The sequence below is a fragment of the Gymnoscopelus braueri genome, assembly GCF_963280865.1.
Source record: "Gymnoscopelus braueri genome assembly, chromosome: 14".
Taxonomy (NCBI): Eukaryota; Metazoa; Chordata; class Actinopteri; order Myctophiformes; family Myctophidae; genus Gymnoscopelus; species Gymnoscopelus braueri.
This window is the reverse complement of record NC_137619.1, coordinates 29,188,121-29,211,976: the sequence shown is the minus strand read 5'-3', so window position 1 is coordinate 29,211,976 and position 23,856 is coordinate 29,188,121. Positions and strand designations below refer to the sequence as shown.

General features: G+C 41.9%; 1 protein-coding gene across 2 annotated transcripts in view; it reads right to left on the bottom strand.

Moving 5' to 3' along the window:
• Nucleotides 1-10,023: 10,023 nt before the first annotated feature.
• Nucleotides 10,024-23,856, bottom strand: part of cfap36 (cilia and flagella associated protein 36) — a 29,415-nt gene continuing 15,582 nt past the window's right edge. The window contains exons 4-11 of one of the 2 annotated variants that reach the window (XM_080450336.1): nt 22,686-22,800; nt 22,495-22,582; nt 18,264-18,429; nt 16,462-16,539; nt 15,716-15,836; nt 13,914-14,065; nt 13,457-13,621; nt 10,024-10,276 (exon numbers count right to left, since the gene is read on the bottom strand). In XM_080450336.1, coding sequence (XP_080306462.1) covers nt 10,193-10,276; nt 13,457-13,621; nt 13,914-14,065; nt 15,716-15,836; nt 16,462-16,539; nt 18,264-18,429; nt 22,495-22,582; nt 22,686-22,800 — 969 coding nt within the window. In that variant the 3' untranslated portion in view covers nt 10,024-10,192. The remainder of the gene's footprint in view (nt 10,277-13,456; nt 13,622-13,913; nt 14,066-15,715; nt 15,837-16,461; nt 16,540-18,263; nt 18,430-22,494; nt 22,583-22,685; nt 22,801-23,856) is intronic. The other variant, XM_080450337.1, reaches the window with a different exon arrangement.

The window sequence follows — 23,856 nt, the reverse complement described above, 5'->3', positions numbered from 1 at the left end:
TTCTGAGCCTCACTGAACATGTTTAGCTAAATGTCCATTATTCAAAGGTTAACATGGTGCACATGATTGACATCTGCTGGTGAGATGGATGTATTGCAGTGAGACCAGGGATTCTTTGTGACGGCATCACATCCAAATTTGCCTATTCCCCATTACTCAAGTAATGAAGTGTGTGCATCACAGTGATGCACACACTTCATTACTTGAATGACTTCATACTTCAATTAGTCCTTTTCCCACAAATGTACATTTTCTAAAGTAGACTAATTCCTAAAATGTAGCTATTAAGAATTAAGACACTAACTTTGGAGGGAGGGGGTAAGCTATAATAACTGTGAGATTGTGTTCCCAATTTATTGTTTTGACTTTCATATCATATCATCTATATCTACACTGTGTGTGTGTGTGTGTGTGTGTGTGTGTGTGTGTGTGTGTGTGTGCGTGCGTGCGTGCGTGCGTGCGTGCGTGCGTGTGTGCGTGCGTGCGTGCGTGTGAATTCACAAAGTTACTAAATGTCACACATACAAATAATGTGCAATAATGTAGGGGATTTACTTCCTTGGCCTAATTAATGGCAGCTGGCACAATAAATTTGGTTTTGTGAGATTATCCACCATGGACACAAGCGGCACGCATGCATGCACTCACTCACTCATGCACTCACTCACTCACTCACTCACTCCTCTAGATGGCTCGCCTCCTTCTAGCCGGCCACTCCAAATGTATCACTCCACTGCCAAGGCATCAGTGGTGTAAAAAGTACTCAATTTCTTTCCCAAAGTAAAAGTATCAATACCACAATGTAGAAATACTTCGCTCTTAGCTCTTAGTCCGGAATTCAAAATTTACTTGAGTAAAAGTACAAAAGTATTGGCATCAAAATATACTTAAAGTACCGAAAGTAAAAGTACTCATTATGCAGAATGTCCCATTTCAAGTTTTCAAAATGTATAAAAATCTTTTGAAAATAGCCAATCTACAAGCTCACAACGCATCGCGATGCGACGCGTTGTGAGCTTGTACATCTGCTATTTTCAAATAGCCAAAATATATAGAGCTTAAGTGTTTAATCTATATTTAGTAATAAAAATCTAAATCTACAAAGTAACTAAAGTTTTCAAATAGTTGTAGTGGAGTAAAAGCACAATATTTTCATCAGAGATGTAGTGGAGTAGAAGTAAAAGTATTGAAATTTGGAAATACTCTATCTATCTAATATCTATCTATTATCTATCTATCTATCTATCTATCTATCTATCTATCTATCTATCTATCTATCTATCTACAGGTCCATGACACTCGGAGCTAGACTCAAATTGTGTAAAACAGCTGATATCCTATGATAAACACAAATTGTCAGTTATTGAGACAAGCAAGACATAAGACAAGCTTGTTCCGAAGGACACAAAAATCAAACAGGTTACCAGTCAGTTTCAGCACAAAGGGCCTTACACGTTATGATTGGCCCAAGCACTACCGCCGATGGCCTGGGTGAGCCAGTTCAGCACCACGGACAGTGCCATAGAAGTATCATTATTACACAGTGTCCTGCTGGCATGTTTAAAGCAGTGGTTCTCAAACTTTTTCATGTCTAGGAAATTTGCATTTAAGAGAGGACTAAAGACTTTCCTCTTTAATAAAGCATTCGGCTAGCTATTCAGGTTTTAACCCCTAGGTTGTCTTTGCCCCCCTTGCTTTTCTTTTTAATTTATACTTTTTTTAAAATTGTTTTATGCAAATGTTTTTATTCTGTGCTATAGCACTTTGAGGTGCAATACAAATAAAATGTATTATTATTATTATTATTGAGGACGCCCAAATTGAACATTGGACATCTGCTATTTCCAACATATAAAAGGACCCCTGGGAGTTCCCGGACCCCTCTTTGAGAACCAATGGTTTAAAGATCACTGCTGCTGATAGGCTATTTCAGAACCATGGTCAGTGACCAACAGGCTAATTTGTTAAACCTCAGTCAGATTGATAACAGATGAAAAGTCTCTCAGATGAACTATGGTTCAGGCAATGACATGAATCCAGCATTGACATTCAGTGATGCCCATACAGCCATACTCAACCCACACACTAGAACAGTGGTTCTCAACCTTTTCAGGCCTTGACCCCCCCCCCAAAATAATCATATTTGAACTGGGGACTCCCCACCCTGATAAGCACTTGGAATTGTAGGAGTTGACAATTTAGTTTGACTCGGTTCCACAGATAAATATATTTTTGCCCCTTATATTATTTGACAATTTGGCCAATGTTTGACCAGTTTTTATAGTATAGTTTGTTGATTACTTTTGATGCAGTAAAGGTCTTTTTTTTTAAGGTATGAAAAAGGTCTTAAAAGTACTTAAATTGTCACTTCACTGTCATTCTGGGGACCCCCAAAGTCATCTGAGGACCCCCCTGGAAGTCCCGACCCACAGGTTGAGAACCACTGCACTAGAACAGACACTCATGCAAGCAATGTAGCTGTAGAATACAACTCTCGGACGTAGACGTATTTATGATTCTGACGTTTTCAATCTACGAGAGTTGTAGGGTTCACGCCCTATGGAGACAGGGACTTTCTGCACTATGCCCCGTAGACACTCCAAACATGTACAAATTGAAAATAAAGGTGCTTACCCCGAAGCCCCAAATGTTAACTGTCTCTACGTGGTAGTAGTTATATCTTTCAATAAAGAAGTGTTTTAATGCCGTCTGTGGCCGAACGCCATTTTTTCACCCTCGTTTACTTCCTGTTTACATTTAGTGTAATTCCGGGTTTCACCGGATGCGCCCCGTCACTACCCGTCACTACCGCCCATTGGGAACTTCCGACAGAATCGGCCACAGACGGCATTAAAACACTTCTTTATTGAAAGATATGGATTATTACATTAAACTACTACCGCGTAAAGAGAGTTAACATTTGGGGCTTGGGGTTGAGCACCTTTATTTTCAATTTGTACATGTTTGGAGTGTCTACGGGGTATAGTGCAGAAAGTCCCTGTCTCAATGGGGCGTGAACCCTACAACTCTCGTAGATTGAAAACGTCAGAATCATAAATACGTCTACGAGAGTTGCTACAAGCAAGCAATGTTTTCCCTGCCATTAATGGGCTAAATTAACCAACAATCAGGCACAGGGTCTACAACACAAGCAGCAACTGTCTAACAACGCTGTTTTCTTCGAAAAAGTCCAGATAATGAGCATCTACTGTATGACAAGTCTATGTAATCAAATAATGAATATGAAACTTACCAATGAGGTTTTCATCCAGCAGCTGCCATTTTCAATCCAACACAGCAAAAAAATGACATTGAAAAAAATGCCTACATCAATGAAAGTGTCCAAAAATGGTCAAACATTGGCCAAATTGTCAAATAATATAAGAGGCAATAAGATTGAAAATAGCAGATCTGCTATTTTCACAATATGAATCTGTGGAACCGAAAATGTATACATCTCAGGGGCAAATATTATACTTTTATTCCACTAATTATTTGAAAACTTTAGTTATTATAGTTACTTTGTAGTAGCCTACTTTGCAGAAATAAATTATTATTAGGCTTACAGTATAAAACATACATTAACCACTTTAGCCATAGTTTATACCGAGGCTATTTGAAAATAGCCGATACAAGCTCACAATGCGTCAGTACTTTATAAGTACATTTACCAATACTTTTGTACTTTTACTCAAGTACATTTTAAAATCCGTACTTTTACTTAACACAGTACTTCTACGATACTTTTACTTAAGTAAAACATTTGAGTGCCTACTTTTTCCACCACTGGTTTGTTTATTTAAATACTAAATTAATTCATGTAGAACACGCATTTGTTTTGATGCTATCATCTTTTCAGTCCGCTCTTGTTTGAGTTTGCAGCCATTGAATGATGTTCCCCCCCCCCAAAAAGGCGAAAAATGTTTTGCTCATGTTAAATTTGCATGTCATTGTTCAAATAGCATAGGCTGCAGATAATTAGTTTATTTCCAACTCATTAGACCCAGGCTAGTTGCCACTATAATCTCTTTTAAAGTACTGTTGTTTGCAAATGTGACTTGCCTGTTTCATCAGATATGCACTGAAAAAGGCCCTTTTCTGACCCCTGACCTCACTGGACGGCCCGCCACTTTTCAAAATGCACCTGTGCCGCTTAGCGGAGCGTGTGGCGGTGTAGAGGGGGTCTCCCCGAACGCGTGCGTACCTCAGAAGTTCCGGCACCAAGCTCCGTCTCCTGTCCAGTGTCCAATTTGTATAGGCTATGCACTGAAAAAGGCCCTTTTCTGACCCCTGACCTCACTGGACGGCCCGCCACTTTTCAAAATGCACCTGTGCCGCTTAGCGGAGCGTGTGGCGGTGTAGAGGGGGTCTCCCCGAACGCGTGCGTACCTCAGAAGTTCCGGCACCAAGCTCCGTCTCCTGTCCAGTGTCCAATTTGTATAGGCTATGCACTGAAAAAGGCCCTTTTCTGACCCCTGACCTCACTGGACGGCCCGCCACTTTTCAAAATGCACCTGTGCCGCTTAGCGGAGCGTGTGGCGGTGTAGAGGGGGTCTCCCCGAACGCGTGCGTACCTCAGAAGTTCCGGCACCAAGCTCCGTCTCCTGTCCAGTGTCCAATTTGTATAGGCTATGCACTGAAAAAGGCCCTTATCTGACCCCTGACCTCACTGGACGGCCCGCCACTTTTCAAAATGCACCTGTGCCGCTTAGCGGAGCGTGTGGCGGTGTAGAGGGGGTCTCCCCGAACGCGTGCGTACCTCAGAAGTTCCGGCACTAAGCTCCGTCTCCTGTCCAGTGTCCAATTTGTATAGGCTATGCACTGAAAACGGCCCTTTTCTGACCCCTGACCTCACTGGACGGCCCGCCACTTTTGTCTACACCTTAGTGCCGCTTAGCAGAGAGTGTGGCGGTGTAGAGGGGGTCTCCCCGAACGCGTGCGTACCTCAGAAGTTCCGGCACTAAGCACCGTCTTGTAATTATGTAATTCTAGGCGTCTGCTTTAAAATCAGGGTTGGACTGATAACATAATTATTACCTAACTACAGCAGAATGAAAGGAGAGACATTTAGCAGGGAAAAACGAAAGCAATAATATAAGGTTTTCAGGTTACACTTTACACTTGCAGGACAAACATTAATTAGAGAACGCATGCTTAAAGGTAGGGTAAGTGATATTTTTTGGTTAAAACAAAAAGTATTTTGTTAAAAGGTTAAAATACTATATTCTGATAGTAATCATTGATATAGTGTTTTTTCAGTAACAGATGTCTCCCTGTCTCTCCAGCTCTTTAATAAACAGAAAATACATTTTTCGGTAGGTGTCAAAGTCTCAGCCAATCAGGAGAAAGTACCAATTTTTAAGCTTAATTTGTATAGTGTTCCAGTTCAAATTTTATCTGCTCATTTCTTAGTGTCATCACTTCCAATTTCACTTGTTTAATCTGTATCCTGATTGAGTTCTCTGTCCTGGTTGGATAAAATTGGAAATGAAACTGAAACTGAAACGAAAATGCATTTCCTGTTTAATAAAGAGGTGGAGAGACAAGGAGACTCCTAATACTGAACAAACACTCTATAGCAATGAGTACTATCAGAATATAGAGCTATTTAACAATTATTTTAACCAAAGCAAATCACTTACCCTACCTTTAACCATTCAAAGTGTTTCTAACCTAAATGCAGTTGTTTTCAAACCTTTGAATAAATTCCTGTTACAAATGGCCCATATTTAGGTGTGAAGTGCACATTTGATGGGGGTCAATAGCCTCAATCTGGAACAACCTGGCACTTAGAAGTGATCTAAGCCATTTAAAAAGACATACTGTACATCATAAATGTATTTTTTATATACAATTGTGTCCTTTTTTTTAAACTTGCCACTTGGAAGTGTTTTAGTATGATTCATTTAAAAGGCATACATCATAAATGTATTTTTAAAATAGATTTGTGTCTTTTAAAAAATATAAACAAATGTAGATCTTATTCTGAAGGCAACCGGAAACCTTATTTCTGCTAGCTCGAAAACCGGAAGTCCAATTTCTGCTCACGGAACGGAGCTCACGAAGCGTGCTTCAGAGTCCCACCGCACTCTATCCGGAGGCCACGCCCATTGTACACAAACACGCCCCCAAGGCCGTCTTTGAGTGACAGCCCTGCGCCTTTGGTAACGTGGCGTGACGTGTCACGTTTTTTTGCATGGTGTGACGTCACACCATGCAAAAAACGTGACGTCTCGTTGATGGAGCTCACTGTTACCATGGTATCCACTTGGTTTTTGTTGATTGAGTTGGTCTTTAAAAGGTAGGTGACAGACCACCAGAACTCATTGTGAAGTCAGCTGTACGTTAGAGTGGTCTTATACTATCCTTAACTACAAGTGAGCTACAAGTGAACAGAATGTTCAAATCAAAGTCCTACAAGTTGGAGAACAGCACAGATCATTCATCTCCTGGATCCAGTGAAGAAGGGGGAACAGGAGAAACAGCAGGCTTCCTGAAAAGGGTGAAAAAACGTCTGTTCAAAGTGCATAACAGCACAGATCCAGACAAAGTGAACAGCAGCAGCAAGGAGGGGAGAACAGGAGAAACAGCTCCCCGCCGGTTCCTGAGAGGGGTGAAGCTTTTCTTCAAAGCTGAGAACAACAGCAGCAGCAGCAGCACAGACACTGCTGCTTCTTCTGGATCCAGCAAGGAGAAGGGAACAGGAGGAGAAACAGCCCCTCAGTTCCTGAAGAAGCGTTTCTTTGGAAAATTAAAGAGTGAAACTGCAGGGACCTTCACTTCAGAAGATGATTCAAACATAATCAGCACTCCACCCCGATCACCACCTCAGGCCCAGCTTGAACCTGCTCAACAAGCCCAGGAGGATGGACCTGCTCCCCCTCAACAAGCCCTGGAGGATGGACCTGCTCCACCTCAACAAGCCCAGGAGGATGGACCTGCTCCACCTCAACAAGCCCAGGAGGATGGACCTGCTCCACCTCAACAAGCCCAGGAGGATGGACCTGCTCCACCTCAACAAGCCCAGGAGGATGGACCTGCTCCACCTCAACAAGCCCAGGAGGATGGACCTGCTCCACCTCCATCGCCACCTCAGACCCAGGATGGAAGTTGTGCTGCTGAAAATGCAGTGACCTTCAGCGCCTTAGTTGAAACTCCTAAAAAGAAGAAAGCCTTCACCGTAGTGATGGCAAGAATCAGGGACACTTTTGCTGGGACCTTCAGCCCAAAAGATGATTCAAACATCATCAGCACTCCACCCCCTTCATCAACTCAAGCCCAGCTTGAACCTGCTCCCCCTCAACAAGCCCAGAAGGATGGACCTGCTCCATCGCCACCTCACGTGATGGAAAGCATCAAGCCTCAAGCCCAGGATGAACCTAGGTCTGAAGATGCAGGGACCTTCACCTCAGAAGAGGATTCAACCATCATCAGCACTCCACCCCAATCACCACCTCAGGCCAAGCTTGAACCTGGGCCTGAGGATGAACTTGCTCCACCTCAATCACCTCAACAAGTCCAGGAGGATGAACCTGCTCCCCCCCTGAAGGCAACAACAGAGAACAACAACGAGGTCTTGAGAAGAATGAGGGGGGAAGAATGAGGGTGAAGAATGAGGGTGAAGAATGAGGGTGTGAGAGAACAACAGGCCCGCAGACGTTGCGTCCCGCAAACGCTCAGCATGGGGTCAGAATATTTAATATTACATGGGCCAGAATATTTAATATAAAAATGTAATGCACAATAAACAAAACAAAAAATGGGGACAGGAGGTTTTAGCTCCATGTAAATCGGAGGATGCACATGATGGTAATTAAATTAACACTGCTCCTCCCCAGGCTAACAATGAATAGACTAAATAAATAAATAAATAAATAAATAAATAAATAAATAAATAAATAAATAAATAAATAAATAAATAAATAAATAAATAAATAAATAAATAAATAAATAAATAAAATGCCTTAACTCCTACATTCCAAGTGCTTGTCAGGGTGGGGGGTCCCCAGTTCAATTATGATTATTTTGGGGGTCGCGGTCTGAAAAGGTTGGTGTAAAAGACCTGAGATCGGACCAAAGTTGTTCTCTCACTATAGTGACACTAAAAGGGCAGTGGTGGCCTAAAGGTTAGAGGAGCGCCCTCGTTGCCGGTTCGAATCCCCGAACTGGTAGGAAAAAATTTGGGTGGGGAAGTGAGTTGGTCACAACTTCCCCAACACCACTGAAGTGCCCTTGAGCAAGGCACTGAACCCCAACTGCTCCAGTGGAGCTGCTTAGTGGCCAACAGTATAAGACTGTGGTTGTACTAGTCAGCTCCCAGGTTTTAATGTGTCTGTATGTTTCTATGTGCAGGGCGTTGCTGAAAATGAGCACTTGCTCAGCTACTACCCTGGGTAAAGCCTTTTTTGTAGCCTTTACTGAAGGCCATTAGAATGGACACTGTTGTAAGCAACACAGCTGTAGCTAAGAGGCTAAACATGGTAGGCTAACGTCAAAGACATTTTCAAAACGTCGCGCTTCTTGCTTGGTGATTTTTTTTAATCCAATCATACAATTCACATCAGATTGTTGAGCTAGAGAACGGACTGCCCGCACCTAACGTCAATGCTCCCGGATATAGCGTGTTGTTACTTCTACTACAGGTGTGCGTTTCATATCTTTGCTTTCATCTTGGACTTTGCATCACTGCCCCCTATCGCCATAAATGCAAACTGCAATTATTTCACTGGAACGATAATGAATCGCTTGTACACTTTTTCTGGGAACTCCCATGCTCTAATCTGCATAAACCATTTTTTAATACGAGCTAAAACCAGGCTATGAAAAAGACAGCCCTGTAATATTGAAAATAAATCCAGAAATACTACTTTTAACTTGAATTGTTGTCAACAATAATGACTACATGTGTATCTAAAAAAATCTGTGATCATTTCCATAGATAAAATCTGTAATCATTTCCATAGATGTGTATAACATGACAGTTCCCTTAAAGGGGAAGACCACCCATTTTCAATATTTAACTATGTCATTAATATAGCATAAAGGAGTTGTGTGGAAATAAGAAAAATTTTAAATGTAAAAATTTTTAAATGTTAAACCCAAATTGATTTTGGGTTTAACATTGCAAATTACACCGTGATGACTCATCATGGTGTAATTTGCAATGTTAAACCCAAAATCAATTTGGGTTTAACATTTAAAAATTTTAACATTTAAAATTTTTCTTATTTCCACACAACTCCTTTATGCTATATTAATGACATAGTTAAATATTGAAAATGGGTGGTCTTCCCCTTTAAGCTTCTTAGTACACAGTCACTATAATTAGGTCCTATAATTAGGTGGACGAAAATTATGCCAATACAAAGACATTTTATAAAAACAACCAGAATATAAACAATTTGAGTGCAAATGCTTCTGTTTGTATACAACCCCAAACCACAGCCATGATTGAGTTTGTATAAAATTGTATTTATTAAACAGCATACATGATTAATTAATAGGAATCGGTGCATTATTGACATTGTTTAAAGTGAAGGCTCTAGATTAATTTGGATATAAATACTGCATTCCTTGACCACATTTCGCCAAGCATAGCTCACTTTGTCTCATCATAAACACAGCACGGTCTTCTCTAGTCCAGTCCGTTCCTTGTGTTGCCTTTTATTTCACAGTGCAGTTTGACTACAGTGAACTAGAATTCGACAGTATGATATAGCGGCTGACTCCTCTTCTTATGGGAACACTAAAGACAGTGTGATACAAGACTGTGAACTTGTGTCTAATGGTACCATTATGCTGACAGACGAGTCCCACAAATTCTGCCCTTTCACCTGCTTCACATGGTTATTCTATGGAATTCCATGGATTCACTGACAACTCAAATCTAAACACCACATGGTCCACTTATCTGATCTCTTCTTTTTTGCCCAAAGCGTTGAAAATGCACAGAGAAGGACAATGACCCACAATAACCCACCCTTTCTGCCCCCCCCCCCCCCCCCCACCCCCCCACCCCCCCACAAGGATAGACAGTGATGAAATCTCCATGGCCGTTTCGTTGGTTGACAACAGAAGGAGGGAAGGCCGGTCTGAAAGATCCGGTGGAAGGGAAGTCGTGTAGTTATGGTCCAGAGAACACCGACAGTACATAAATATATTTTTTGCAGTAGGAGAGAGAGGCGGCGGGTTGTTATTTCTTGATGACTTCCTCTTTCAGCTTCTCAGCCAGGTGTTTTCTCTTCTGGAGCTTCTTCCTCTCCTCAGCAGTGATCTCCTGTGGAGATGGAGGACAGGGAAACCAGTCAAGACACAAACAAGAGCCTCACCTACCGAACTGAGCTGCTCTGAGCCTCGTCACTAGTTGATAATGGGATGCATAAAGAAGACCACTGAAACAAACAAGCACAGGAATGGTCCAGGAGGCACAGGGAAGGTGATGGTACTTTTGGATGTTCACATAACCTTACCATTTTCATTTCAAATCCAGTTTGGCAACCATTTTTCAATCCTGTTTGCTAGTTTTTATTAGGCACTGAACCCGCGCGACGTCCTATTGTTATGCTAGGAATTGTTATTGCTTGTCCAAAACAATTGCATTTTGAGGGGCTAAAAGTGCTAACATCAGAAGTGGTGCAAAATGTATAATTTTTATCAGTCTTTGACTCTCGGACATTGGTGGAGCAAAATGGCTAATAGAACCCGCTACAAACTTTCAAAGATGAAACGGTATATAAAAGTTATTCATCAAACAGTGTGGCTGTGGTGAAGCATCGAATGTCAGCATCGAATGTCCACATTTCTCCACAAAATAGGAAGAGCTTTGTAACTTGATTGCACATGGTCAAATCTACCCCAAAACATATAAGAGTAGTGCCCTGAATACATCTACAGTAGGTGCCAATATTGAGTTATAGTCATAGCCAAACTACATTAAATTCACTCACCCAAAAGTATTCCTGCAATTAGTCTTGTGCATGTCTACTCTATTTACAGTACTGTAAGCTGGTACACACTACACGTCCTATGCACAACTAAACTTTTATACTGTACATAGTTAGACATTTTGAAATCTCCATTGCAACATTCCCCAACCCTAACCCTGGTCTTTTTTCGCTTTTGTTTTAAAACTAGGATAGTTTTTTTAACATCATTTTGTGGTTTATTTTTATTTGGATTCGGCATAAAAGGGAACACTCCCACAACCCTAGTCATTTTAGTCATAATTGCAACAGCTGTCTTCTGAAAATCAAAGCTTGTAGATTTGAAATAACTGAATGATTTTTCCTTAACCGAAAGCTGTCCCCGAAGGCTCAGTTAATCCCCCAGCAGTAGAAACTAGATGGCTCAGCTTTTCTCCTATGTACGTAAGAAGATGGACACTATGTTAGTAACCAACAAACTAGGTAAGACATAGAATGCCAACACCAACCATTATAGTCTAGAGACAAGTGGACTCAATATCACTGTTCTGTTTGAGAACAGACAGGTGTCACACTTATTTTTTTATATTGGTGCAGGAAAAGGATTCATTTTGGTGTGCATCTTTGGAGGTGTACAGGATAAATTAACATGGCACTTCTTGTGATAAGAAAAGCTTTACATAAACAAATAACCTTTAACATGGAACACACGTCATGGAAAAGCTATGGATTTTCCTAATAAAGGAGAACTTTTTCTACAGGGAATACAACACCACAGTGACTGTACGTGAGTGTGGGAAAAAGTCAAAGGGAGACCAAACTTAAAGCAGCAAAAAAGCCAATTACAGCAGCACTATAAAGTAGGCACATGTGCATGTCTACATGTACTATTTCACACAATTTTCACACGTCTAATGAAGCCTGCTTCTGGAGGAAGTTGAGAACCCATAGAGCTCCATTAGAGTGCGAAGCCTGTGCTCATAGAACTACAGTTATAATACGCAACTATGGTTTTTCACATCACTCCAAAGCGGCCGATGGGTCACCTTCTGTTTAGAGGAGTTTGGAGGTGGGGCAGCATGTTGTGCTGGTGGGGGAGGTGGGGTACAGACCCCATTCCTCTGGGTCTGGCCCCTGTCCACCTGACAGGTGGTACAAGGCCAAACGACAGGCAGGGAGAGGACAGAGAGCAAGAACCCAAAGCAATAAATAAATCAAAATAAGAATGACAAGCTGGGAGCAAATATTAGTGCAACAAGAGATACAAATCAATTGGAATCTAGAATGTTATGAAATTAAAAGAAAAAAAGAAAAGAAAAAGACAGAAGTAAATATTATTTGAGTGAAAGTAAAAGCTAAAGTAAAAGCAGGGATTGAGCCTGTGGCTTTTGTGTTGTCATATTACTGTATGTCCTGGAATAATACATTATAGTGACTGAATGTTACATTAAAAAAGTTAGCTAATTGAAAATATTTCTAAGTGATCCTGGGCGCTACACTCCCCTCACCAGCCTAGGGAGGCCAGGGCCTTCAATTCATGAGAGCCAATTGACCTTCTTGTCACCTGACAGGGGGGAGTTTCCCAGGTTGGACGTAGCGCGTGGAAGGAACACGTTATTCCAACCAGTTCCCTTCTCCTCCATCAGGCGCCCCGGCTGTCATGGGGGAGGTGGTATAGCGACCAGGATTACTAGATGTTTTTGTGAGGGTATTAACTATCCTGAGAGACACGGGGAGAACATGCAAACTCCACACAGAGTAGGTCCTTTCGCCAACCCCACCTAGAGTATGGGCGCTGATGACGCGGAGGAGAAGACACGCCCCCAGTGCCCACAGCCCTCAGGCCTATCTTAACGACAAAATGGTGACAGGACCGAGTCCCGCAGCTGCAGCGAGAGGAGGGGGAGGTCACAGACGGGGCTGGTGTGAGAGTATAAGTTGGATCATAATAAACCTTTAATCCTCTAAATTTGTCGTCTATTTTCACATAAAGAACGAAATTCACAAATTGGAAAGAGTAAATAATTTAGTTCCGTTACTAGTTACCACAAAAAGTAGTTGCGTTACAGTAAATAACGTGTTACTTTGGTTAGTCTCAAAACTGGTAGACATTATACAATCACATGTCTTCTCTGATACACATGGAGTCACCTCTGCTTCTTTTCACCTGACAATGAGGAGTCACACCAGGAGGGCATACGTGTGCGGAGGAACATGCTATGCTATCCCTTCAAATTCTGCTCCTGGCTGAACAAGCGCCCTGACAAACCTACAGGAGTTGCTAGTGCAGCGACAGATAATGTCCCCCTGCCGGCTTCTCAACCACGAACACAGACAATTGTGTTGGTTCTAGCCGGAGGCACCGTGGAGGAATCTAACCCCAATCTCCACGACATTTAACTATGAATTCAAACAGTATTACACAAGTAATGTGGTGGACAGTATGTCTGATGTATGGATACGGCCTGGGCTCAATTCACTTTGACTTTAATCAATTGTTGGAGCACATTTTCTATAAAGGTTGCTGTATTTACCGGGGGGGCAGGTGCCGCCGTGGGGCTGACGGGTTGTGGCTCTTCCGCTATCGGCGTCTGTTTGGTTTTCTGTTGTTCCTTCTTCAGGGCCTGCAGTTTGTCTCGCTGCTGACGCAGATACAGAGCCCTCTCTTGGAGCTGCTCCTGCTGGGATGCTGTCAACTCCTGCAGGAGAAAGGAGACAGCCACAGAGACACATTACACACACAAGATTTATTGTCTATTGACAAACTAAGGTATTCAGGCAAGCATCCTGTAAAGTGACCAAAACCGTAAAAATTGTGTTTGTAATGTGTGGTGCAGAATGCTTGCATTGCACTTCTACAAGATGTTCTCTAGTACTTGTGAAGCACAATTTATCATCACAGCCTTATTAGGATGTCATTGATTATGGCAATTTAGCAGGCAGGCAAACCGAGAAAAAGAGACAGGCAGAATCAGACAGAATCAGACTCACAGTGTATGGCTTTGAGATGCCAGCCTCCTTGCGTGCCTCATCCAGCCAAGGCACGGCAGCAGTCTGACTGTTACTGCTCTGCTGTTTGGTGGGGCTGACTGGGAGCTCGCCACCTTTTACTGGAGCCCTCACTGCTGGAAGAACTTTGGGTTCTGTATACATCACACACATTCAGTTCAAAGGCAAACATTTAAACAATGACCAGAGCAAGTCTCCAGAGCAAGCAAATCCCCCCAAAAAATCATTACATTATTTATTACACAGAAACTATAATAAAATACGGTGGTGTACATTTCTAATCAACTACAAACTGATCAACAACGACTCAAGGTCAATTTAAAAACATACAACACAAAAAATCAGCACAATAGCATCAATAAAAACCCAAAGGTTACAAGAGGCACTTATACCAGTGTTTCCACATAGTTGATTGGAGTCACCGGCTTCGGATGCTGTCAATGCACTGAATGGGATATCATCACGTTTAATCAGACTATTGATTGGTCTAAGTAGGTGAGATACTGACCTACCGACGGGGCTCAGTAGGTGTTTTACCGTTATTCTGTGGGTTGATGAAAGTTGGGGCAAACGCTCACCCCAAAACATGATTTACGATTCTGTGCCTATCGGTACATAACTTTGACGGCGCTGAGTCGGCTCAAGCGAACTTCGCAACGTTCGGCACGGCATCTCGCTCGCTTTAGCTCGCTCTGTGGTGCCTCTCAAGTTCGCTTGAGACCGCGCGCCTCCTTCGTGGTCCTAAACCAGGGGTTCCCAAAGTTGGGGTCGCGGGAGACTGACAGTGGGGTCGCGAAATTATTTTGGGTCATAAAAAAATTAAATAAAAATAAACAGAATGGATGAAATACAACCTAAAATTATTACAAATAGTACATTTTACCATTTTAATACATTTCAAATGCGCACCGAACGTGCAAGTTTATGTGCATAAATTACCTCCAGGTTTAGGTGGGGTCGCGAGTCAATGGCCGCCTTATTTTGGGGCCGCGGGCTGAAAAGTTTGGGAACCCATGTCCTAAACTATACTTTATACAAAACACCTACTGAGCCCCATGGGTAGGTCAGTACCTCATCACCTACTTAGACCAATCAAGTCTGACTAAACGTAATCTCTCAAGAACAGCTTCTGCACTGCGTTGGAATCTGTCGGGGAGGTTCGTCATAACGAGTGCGCATTCAGATCAGGAAGTAGGCCGCGCTTTACCCAATCACATGTAGTGGGCGGGATTCACATGTCCGTCGATCTTTCCCCCTCGAAACAAACCGAAACTAATTTAACAATAGCGTCCGCGGAGCAGACAAAACCACGGAAATATATTCACATTTTAACTTACTCTTTCATCATAGAAACAAGTGGGCTTATAACCAAAACGATCCATGTTCTCTGGGAGAAGTGGTGTTAGTGTTCCGTGTAGAAATATTGTTAGTGGGAATGAAAACATAGTCGCACCAAGCGGAAGTGATGCGCTGAAGGCGCATCACAAACACCGGTTTCCTTGTGCTCTGGTGTTACGTTATCGTCCGCCCAGAGCCAACAGACATAGAACAAACAGCAGAGGGCGCTGTTTTTCATTTTCAGTTGGCGATGGGTTCCCAGATTGGACTAAACGTGATAATGTCCCATTCAGTGCATTGACAGCATCCGAAATGGGTGTTGGAGTCTTGAAGTGCCTACACTCTAAGGGTTTATTCTGTGTTATATGAAACTGAAACTAGTCAAATGTGATATAGGAAGGAAGACTGAATAGGAGACGAGAAGAGGTGGTGTTCTAGTGATTCACCTGTGGTGAGTTTTGAGGGAGCAGAGGAGGAGCTGGTCTTGGGCGGACTCTTCTGCCCTCCTTCTCCTCCCCGTGAGGCAAGTGTCTTGGCCTCATCTGTCCTGGCAGGTTTGCAGCTGCCCTGCAGGAGGTACCAGCAGTCTTTCAAACGGCTGTGTCCAGTACCACACACAGACACACAACAAAAAGGACTAGCGGCTAGTTATTGGTCACTGCTGCTCAGGTATCTACAAGTACAGCTAGCTAGAAACCACATGTTCCAAGACAGACAACAGTTTTGTACTACTATGTATGCACTGCTGTTGAATATAAGGTTGAGAACCGGTTCAAATAGGGTATTGTATTCAGGAAAATTTCCAATACCAAGAGCTAAATGTCAGAAATAAAATCATAGCAGGTAACAACATAAGCTGATGTCAGATCTCTTCGACAGAAGAAACTGTAATACATCAACAGTTTTTACATCAATACATCATTTCATTTTCTCCACAATTTTAGTCATTGCCAAATCCCCCATGTACGTATTATAGTGTGTATAGTATAGTTACGTGCAGAGTAATACGCTATCTCTCCTAAATGAGTTCCGCTCCTTGCTGGACAGCCGCCCGAAAATGAATCATATCAATCTTTTTTTGGTCTCATGGAAAACCGTTATCAATGTATCCCTAGTTGGGACAAGTAAACTGTAATGTGGTGGATAATCATTAGATCATTGATTCAAATACTATAATGTCAAACATGGTTACCGTAGAAGCGTTTCCATTGACTAGCGGGGGCTGCTTCTGACTGCTACCCTCTGCCTTTCCCTCAGGTTTGGTCTTTGCCTGGAGTAGACAGAAACACAGAAGAGGCCATCACACCAAAAGACTCACAGGAAAAATGAAGGCTGCAGTGAAAGGTCTCATCAGTTGATATAAAGTGTATTAAAGCAGGGTGGGGGTCTCAGACAGTTAATATGTGGTGTAGGGCTGTCGGAAAAAGATTCGGGAGTCGATTTTTTATAATCTTAGAATGTTGAAATTGCCATTCAAATGTTGTTTTTACCTTTTCCTCCATAAATGTACTGAGTAACAAATCTAACGATGACTCACTTCCTGACCTACCGATGTGAAAACAAATGCTTTTCTCACATCTCGCATCAACAATACAGTTTGAGTGCATGCACTGCACACTGGCAAGTTGATATGAACGTTGGTGCCACCCTATGTGTCTGTGTTGTGCACGCTCGGCCGTGCACCTGTGGTGCCGTGTCATTGTTCGGACGGCGCATTATTCCGACGGCCCGTTGGTCCGACTTGCCCCATTACTAACCCCATCCCTAACCCTAACCGCACGCGGAAGCCAAGTAGTTGGAATAATGGGATGTCGGACTTATGGGCCTGTGTGTGTGTCTGCACTGAGACTGAGACAGACCAAGTTGGTTAAGAGCAGCAGGCAAGACCCCCCCCCCCCCCCCAATAAACGTCACTTGAAAGTTAAGTTTAAGAAACTTTCGTAATTATGACAACAGCGAAGGTTAATCTATGTAACATTGTTTACGCTGTCGCTACAACGTGGACCTGTGGCTATCAACAGCGCTGGGGGCGGTGGATAGAGAGCCTGTTCTCGTTAGGAAATGTACAATGGTTAGGGCTGCGGAACGGTGGATGGATCTCGCTATAATATTACAGTAAAATTCATCTAAAAGTAGCGACTACACACCCACGCAAGTGATACATTTAAAGTGGGTAAAGCACAGCCCCTTACAAAGCGGCGCAAACCAGCAGGAGTTTATACTACCTGCCATGTCATGAAAATGATCAGCACCAATGTGGACTGTGCTCGGAGGTTCAGACACACAAAAGCATAAAACCAGTGAAAATGAAGAGGTATTTCCACTCACCAAACATCCAAATCACACTGATAAACCAGTGGAGTTTATTCACAAGAGGACGAACTGCAGGGCCAACGTCTATGGCCACTAGCCAGGCTACTCAACGAGGTGCGTCATTTCCTCTAGGACGTGCGGTAAGAAGTTGTAGCCTAATATTACTTTCCTTTTATCAAACCCCCGAAAAAACAACCTATAAAGCCATAACCCTTAACTAATATAGTTTGTTTCACTATTTTGTTTAACCTGTTATTATAGCATTTGTATGCGTGCACAGGTGTTTATTATTGAATACCGTAACTATAAATATAACTATAACTAAAATGTATAACTATAAATTATTATTTATTATACATTTATAAATATAAATAAATTATATATTACATAAAATATTTGAATATATTTGAATATAAAAAATAATAAAGCATTGATATTCAAATGGGTTTATGGAGGAAAACTGACAGCACTAATGTGGTGTACATTTTATTGCCATGATTTATGTCCAGTTGACCTAGTACGCAGTAGTACATGTAAACATTTATACTATTGGCAGTTACCCTTTTTTATTAGAGTTTACACCTTTTTTTCGCCCAATTTAGTCACCAATTAACCCTCCTCACAAATGTGTTGCCACTGCTATTGTACACTACTGGTTCACCTGCCAGTGAGGATACTTACCAGGGCAGTTACAGAGTTACTCTGCTGGCTGGGAGCGGAAGTGGCCCTCTGCCCTCCGCAGCCCTGTGCCACTGGCTTGTCTGAGCCACTGGCAGACGCAGAGCCTAGCTCTTCCTCCAATAGAAGCCTTCGAGACATTTCCTCATCGTACTCCTCCTTTGACTTCCTGAAGAGCAAGCAATAGCAGAGACAGAGATCAGAGAGCATAAGACCAGCGTGAGACAAAGTACCAATATAACTACTGTAATGCTAATCACCTTGTTATCCATCGGTGAGCCTAGACAGAGAGTTGGCTCAGTGCTACATTCAAAGTAACTGAGTAACTGAGATATGCTCTATGTAGTTTGCTCATAGTCATCAGCAGGGCGCTGCCTCACTCAGTGATCTTTTATTTGATTTATCACCAGCTACATTCGCTTGAGAGGAAACTCAAATCTAGGACTGTGTACCGTAGCGTAGCTGACATACTGTAGACCAGGGGTGGCCAACCCTTTTGGGCATATGATCCCTTAGCCATGTTCCAAGGCTGGAATGATCACCCCAGTGCCAGACAGTGAAAACCAACATTGCTTTATGGCTTATTATAGACTGCTAATAAGAATAATACGAGCATAGAATAAGTCAATTGAATAATAAAACTTAAAGAATGAGTCAATAATTTAATATGAACAATAAAAGAAAGCTATATCCTGACTATCTGGGAAAAAAAGGTTTTATGCACATTTTATGCAGCTTTTGATTAAAGATCCCCTCAATAGCCCAATCTGATGGTAGATCAAATAGAGGTAGTTGCCCACCCCTGCTGTAGATAAATAGACATACACAGAGAGAGGCAGGTATAAATAAATGACTGGAGGACAGATTTTGTCTTCTGTCTGTCACCTACTAGGGCCTGAATGACGTAAAACGGACAAAATCAGAAATATGTGCTATGATCAAAGTAAAGTACAAACGCTTCCCTCGTTTGGATTAATTTTTCATCATGACTGTAGCCCGGTCACCTTCTTAAAGGCAACGTGTGTTTATCACCTTACATACAGGGTGAGCCATTGAGAGAGCCATTGACTGAGTAATTCCCCTGGACCCTTAAGTTAATGAAGCCAGTGGAAAATATCATCTCAAATGTATTTTAAGAAGCTTGTCCAAATACTGAGGTGAAGATTTGGTAAATGTGATTGTTGAAAGGGTAATGCAAAAAAGGCATTGTGTGGGAAGATGTTGATCACTGCTAATCACTTTTACCGTAACACTGATTAGCCCTAAGCCTGCCCTGCAGGAAATAATGGTAAAAGAAATTCTCTAACCACCTGAGGATGATTGGATTGGCTCCTTGAATGGTCTGAAAGGTTTGATGCATTTAGATTCAAATTGAAGGAACCGATGCTATGAAAAGAAAATGGTCCGCCCACCACTACTTCTCAGGACACACAACCAGCTTAACCTCTTTCAACCTGGCATCCCTATTTTGGGCATGTCATTAGGGAATAGGGATGCAAGAGTTAATCAAACTTAAAAATAACTAGCCTCGATCTCCAGGCTTTTATTGTTTAGTTTTGCTAAAAAATAAAAGCCTGGCCCAGCACGTCGGTGTACTCGGTATGAGGAAGTGTTTCACTTCCCAACCAACCAGAGTGCAGTGGGCGTCGCTCGTAATGTTGTGTTAACGGGGCGGGGGTTGACGGACAGATCGGTGAACCAATGGGGATCAGGCGCAATCTCTCGCCGGCTCTAACACCCGCCCCTCTATACACGAAATCAGGAGCGTTGGGGCAGTCTAAAAAATAACTGATAATCGATCATTTAGTAAAATAATCAGTAAAATGGAAAGAAAATTGCAGAAATAGCACATCTTCAAGCTCGCAACACATCGAGAGCTTGCATATTGGCTACTTTCACTATTTTTGCGACAAAGTGTAAAATAATACTTAAGTGGTTAACTCATTGAGTGCCATAATTATTAATTATTAATATCTATATCTTCTGGCCATTACAATTTTTATTAAAATTTAAAATTTAGTAAAACAAAAGTGCTTAGGAAGCGAGATACAGCCTTTTTCAGTTATAAGTTAAACAAGGAGTGGATGGAGCTGCAAATCTTCAGATAATGATATCTTGGGTTAAGGAAAAAAAAAAAAAAAAAAGAGTTTTTTTCTATTTTTTTCAAAAACATGTGAAACACGTTAATGGCACGTTGCACCATAGCGCTAAAACACGTGAAACACGTTAATGACACACATTAATGAGTTAATAGATTTGTTAATATATAATTTCTTTTTTTAATATAAAAAAACACGCTTCTCGATTATTTGATTAATCAAAAAAGTAATCGATAGAATAACCGCTACGAAAATAATATACATTTTAGGCAAATAGTTTTAAAACGTTTTTAAAATTGCCCTCACATCACATGTTGTGATGTTGTGAGCTTGTACATAGGCTATTTTTTTTAAACTTTCTGAATAGTGCTTATAGACCAGATTTTTGGTGCTATTGCAAATACATCTGCTAGTCATTTTCTATCATGAATTGAACTCCCCAATTCTTCTGAACTGTCAAAAAAAGGACAAAATATTATTGCTTGTTTAAGTTTATGTTTAAGTTTTCAACAGGCAGGTCTGGGTTATGGGGAGAGGTGGAGGGGCTAAGAGGCATGAAGTCTACTGCTCACTGTTTTGTCTGGCAACACAATAGAGCTTCTGGTAAGTTTTCTTCACTGCAGGACAAATGTGATGTGACATGTCTGAACATGAAGGGTGTAATTTTAATTTTTTAATTTTAATGCAGGTGAAAGTGTGAGAGGAGGGTAGATGCACAGCCAGTGAACATTGTAAGTGAAATTGACCAAGAATACTACTTTTCTTTTTAACCCTGCTAGTGGCAGGGTTCTAAAGAAGGTTGTCTAAGGAAGGTTGTCTAAGGAAGGTTGTGTAGGTCGGTCACTTGGACCATTTGTGGATTGCCATTTGGATGTGCTTGCCATTTTAGCGCCACCCTCAGGCAAAAATGGCAGTACATACAAGATATCTCATAAACCCTACTGATTTTGGCAAGCCCATGGCCTTTCTGATAGAACCACCCATTCAAATGTCCACTTGTTTTCTGTTTTAATGATGATACTTTCTTTTATCTCACTTTAAACATCCCACATCTTAGTACCTTTTTGTTTTTGTTTTTGGTCACTTTTTCTCGGGTCTCGCTTTCTGCTCTTCTAACTTTCGGGTCGTTTTCAGCTGTAACTGCTTATTAGTCATATTCTTTAGCTGCGATTGGCTAAGTGCGAGAAATCCACAATCCATGTAAAACCAATAGACACTGGTGATAGATGTATGTAACGTACATACACGCACACATGCACGCACACATGCAGAGTTATATCTTGTGCCATAAGCTGGATTGCAAAAATCTAAACCGCCGACAAGCAGTTTAGTTCAGTTAATATGAGCTTGAACAGGAAGCTTGAACTTCATTTAATAGGATACAGGTTCTCCATTGCCCGTTTGCTGTTGTTTGCTTAATCAATGTATTCCATGCTTTCACACTGAGTAGCTATATGAGCAACTAATGCAGGCAACAAATGATTACTGAAACTGGAAGTGTTGCCTGATATAACCTCCACAGCCTAGAACACCTGCTAATTTCCCTGTTCTAGATCACTGTTGGCGTGTTCCTCTAATTCAAACTGAACCTGTCATAACATGATCTAAAGCCTTGTAAACACACCACTAAGCCCATGGCCTATTCAGGCTGCACTAGTCCAGATCCCAGGAGATGATTCACCATTGGCTAGTGGCCAAAGCAGCCAGGTAAGACAAAGGGGATAAAAATACTATTTTTCTGCCTGTTTAGTCTTTAGTGTCAATCCCTCGAGCCTAATTTAGCGGTACCCTTAAGGAGCTTAGCTTTCTGCGGCGGCGATAGACACGGCATGTTCTATTTGACAAGGCTGTCTCTAGCAAAATCCCATTACACTGCAGAGCTACTAAAGTGACGGGGCTTCTCGAATGCTCGACAAAAATGGGCTGCGCTCAGAATGCAGCAACATCAACATAAAGCACAACAGGCACGGGATGGGATTTCCTGGTAAATCAACAATCAAATCAAATAAATTAAAAGAGAGGGCAGTGCATCAACATCAGCACAATATGGCCACTTAAGGGTATACCTAACCTACTGTACATGCAGAATCTTGGAAATGACCAGATATGGTATGAGGAATAAAGGCGTGTCTCACCTGAGAACCTCCTGTAGTATCTTCATCTCCTGCTGCTCCAGCTCTGACATGACATCCTCACCATCTGTCAGACACTCTGGAAGAGCTCCTACACACACACACACACAAAGAGTTATACAGCTCTGTCTTTGGGGTATGTAGTGTGTGCATGTGCGTGCCTGTGTGCTTGTGTGTGTGTGTGTGTGGCCTACCGTTCCTCTCCTTGATGACCCTGAGGGCCTGTATCTGTAGCTCCATGTTTTTCTGTGCCATCAATGAGCGGAACATCTGGAAGTCATCTGTGGCCAGAACCGGCTGAAACACCGTCTACAGAACAAGACCACCATGGTTAAAACACCACTGAACTACAACCTGGGATTACCAAGTGTACCCAAATGTGGGTACATTTAGTATAAATGAATACAGAGGATTTGACTGTGCATTATGACAGTGGAGAGGAAAGCTCCAGGCCCATTCAGTCCCCCCATTTTCTGTGCACTCCTAGAGATGGCAGGGATCCAGTGTCTTGCTCAAGAGCACTTCACCCTGAACAGTACAGGCGTCATTCAGTATTCTATTATTGAGTAGACAAGGCGTGGGGAAAATTGAACCTTGCAGTTCATTCTTAGATAAGTATGCCAAGCATACCAACATTTTGTAGATTGGATAAAAAGATGGAGTGTGTTATAATGGATTATCCAACAGACTTGTTAGATAATGAGTCACATAAGTTCCTAGCAGCTAGGAGGCACTCCTGGCAACCACCCTATAATCTTTAGGGTTATATTATCTCTAAAATAGGGCTGTTAAAATGTGTTAAATTCATTTAGTTAATTAATTATTGGAATTAATGCATTAAAATGTTTTACCAAAATGAACACAGAATGACCTGCCCAATACATCCCATAATTCCAACCACTCTGCAACGAGACATCGCTCTGTTAGCTGGTTGTTGACAGATCCAAAAAATGATCCAAACAAGAGAACCTGAGCGTGGCCCTATCTGAACCGACACAAGTCGGTTATTGCCAGAAAGGGCCGTACACTTTACGTAGGCAGCGGCTCAAATCATATAGCACAACAGGGTGAGAGAGAGAGTCATTTATCTTTCTTCCCACAAAAATATACCGGTACAAAGAAAATGGGCATATTTCGTTACGAATGATGATTAATAATGATTAATTAATTATTAATCTGTGATTAATCTGATTACAAATTTCAAATTATTTTTTGATAGCCCTCATCTCCTGATGGAGAGAGGCAAATGCAACTGTAACACCCAGGATTGGAGCCCGGGTCTCCGTGTGGGATACCCAACATCTCAATGGAAGTGTAGGCAGACCATCTCCAACCACTGCAGGTTAATGTTTTATTCATTAAAAT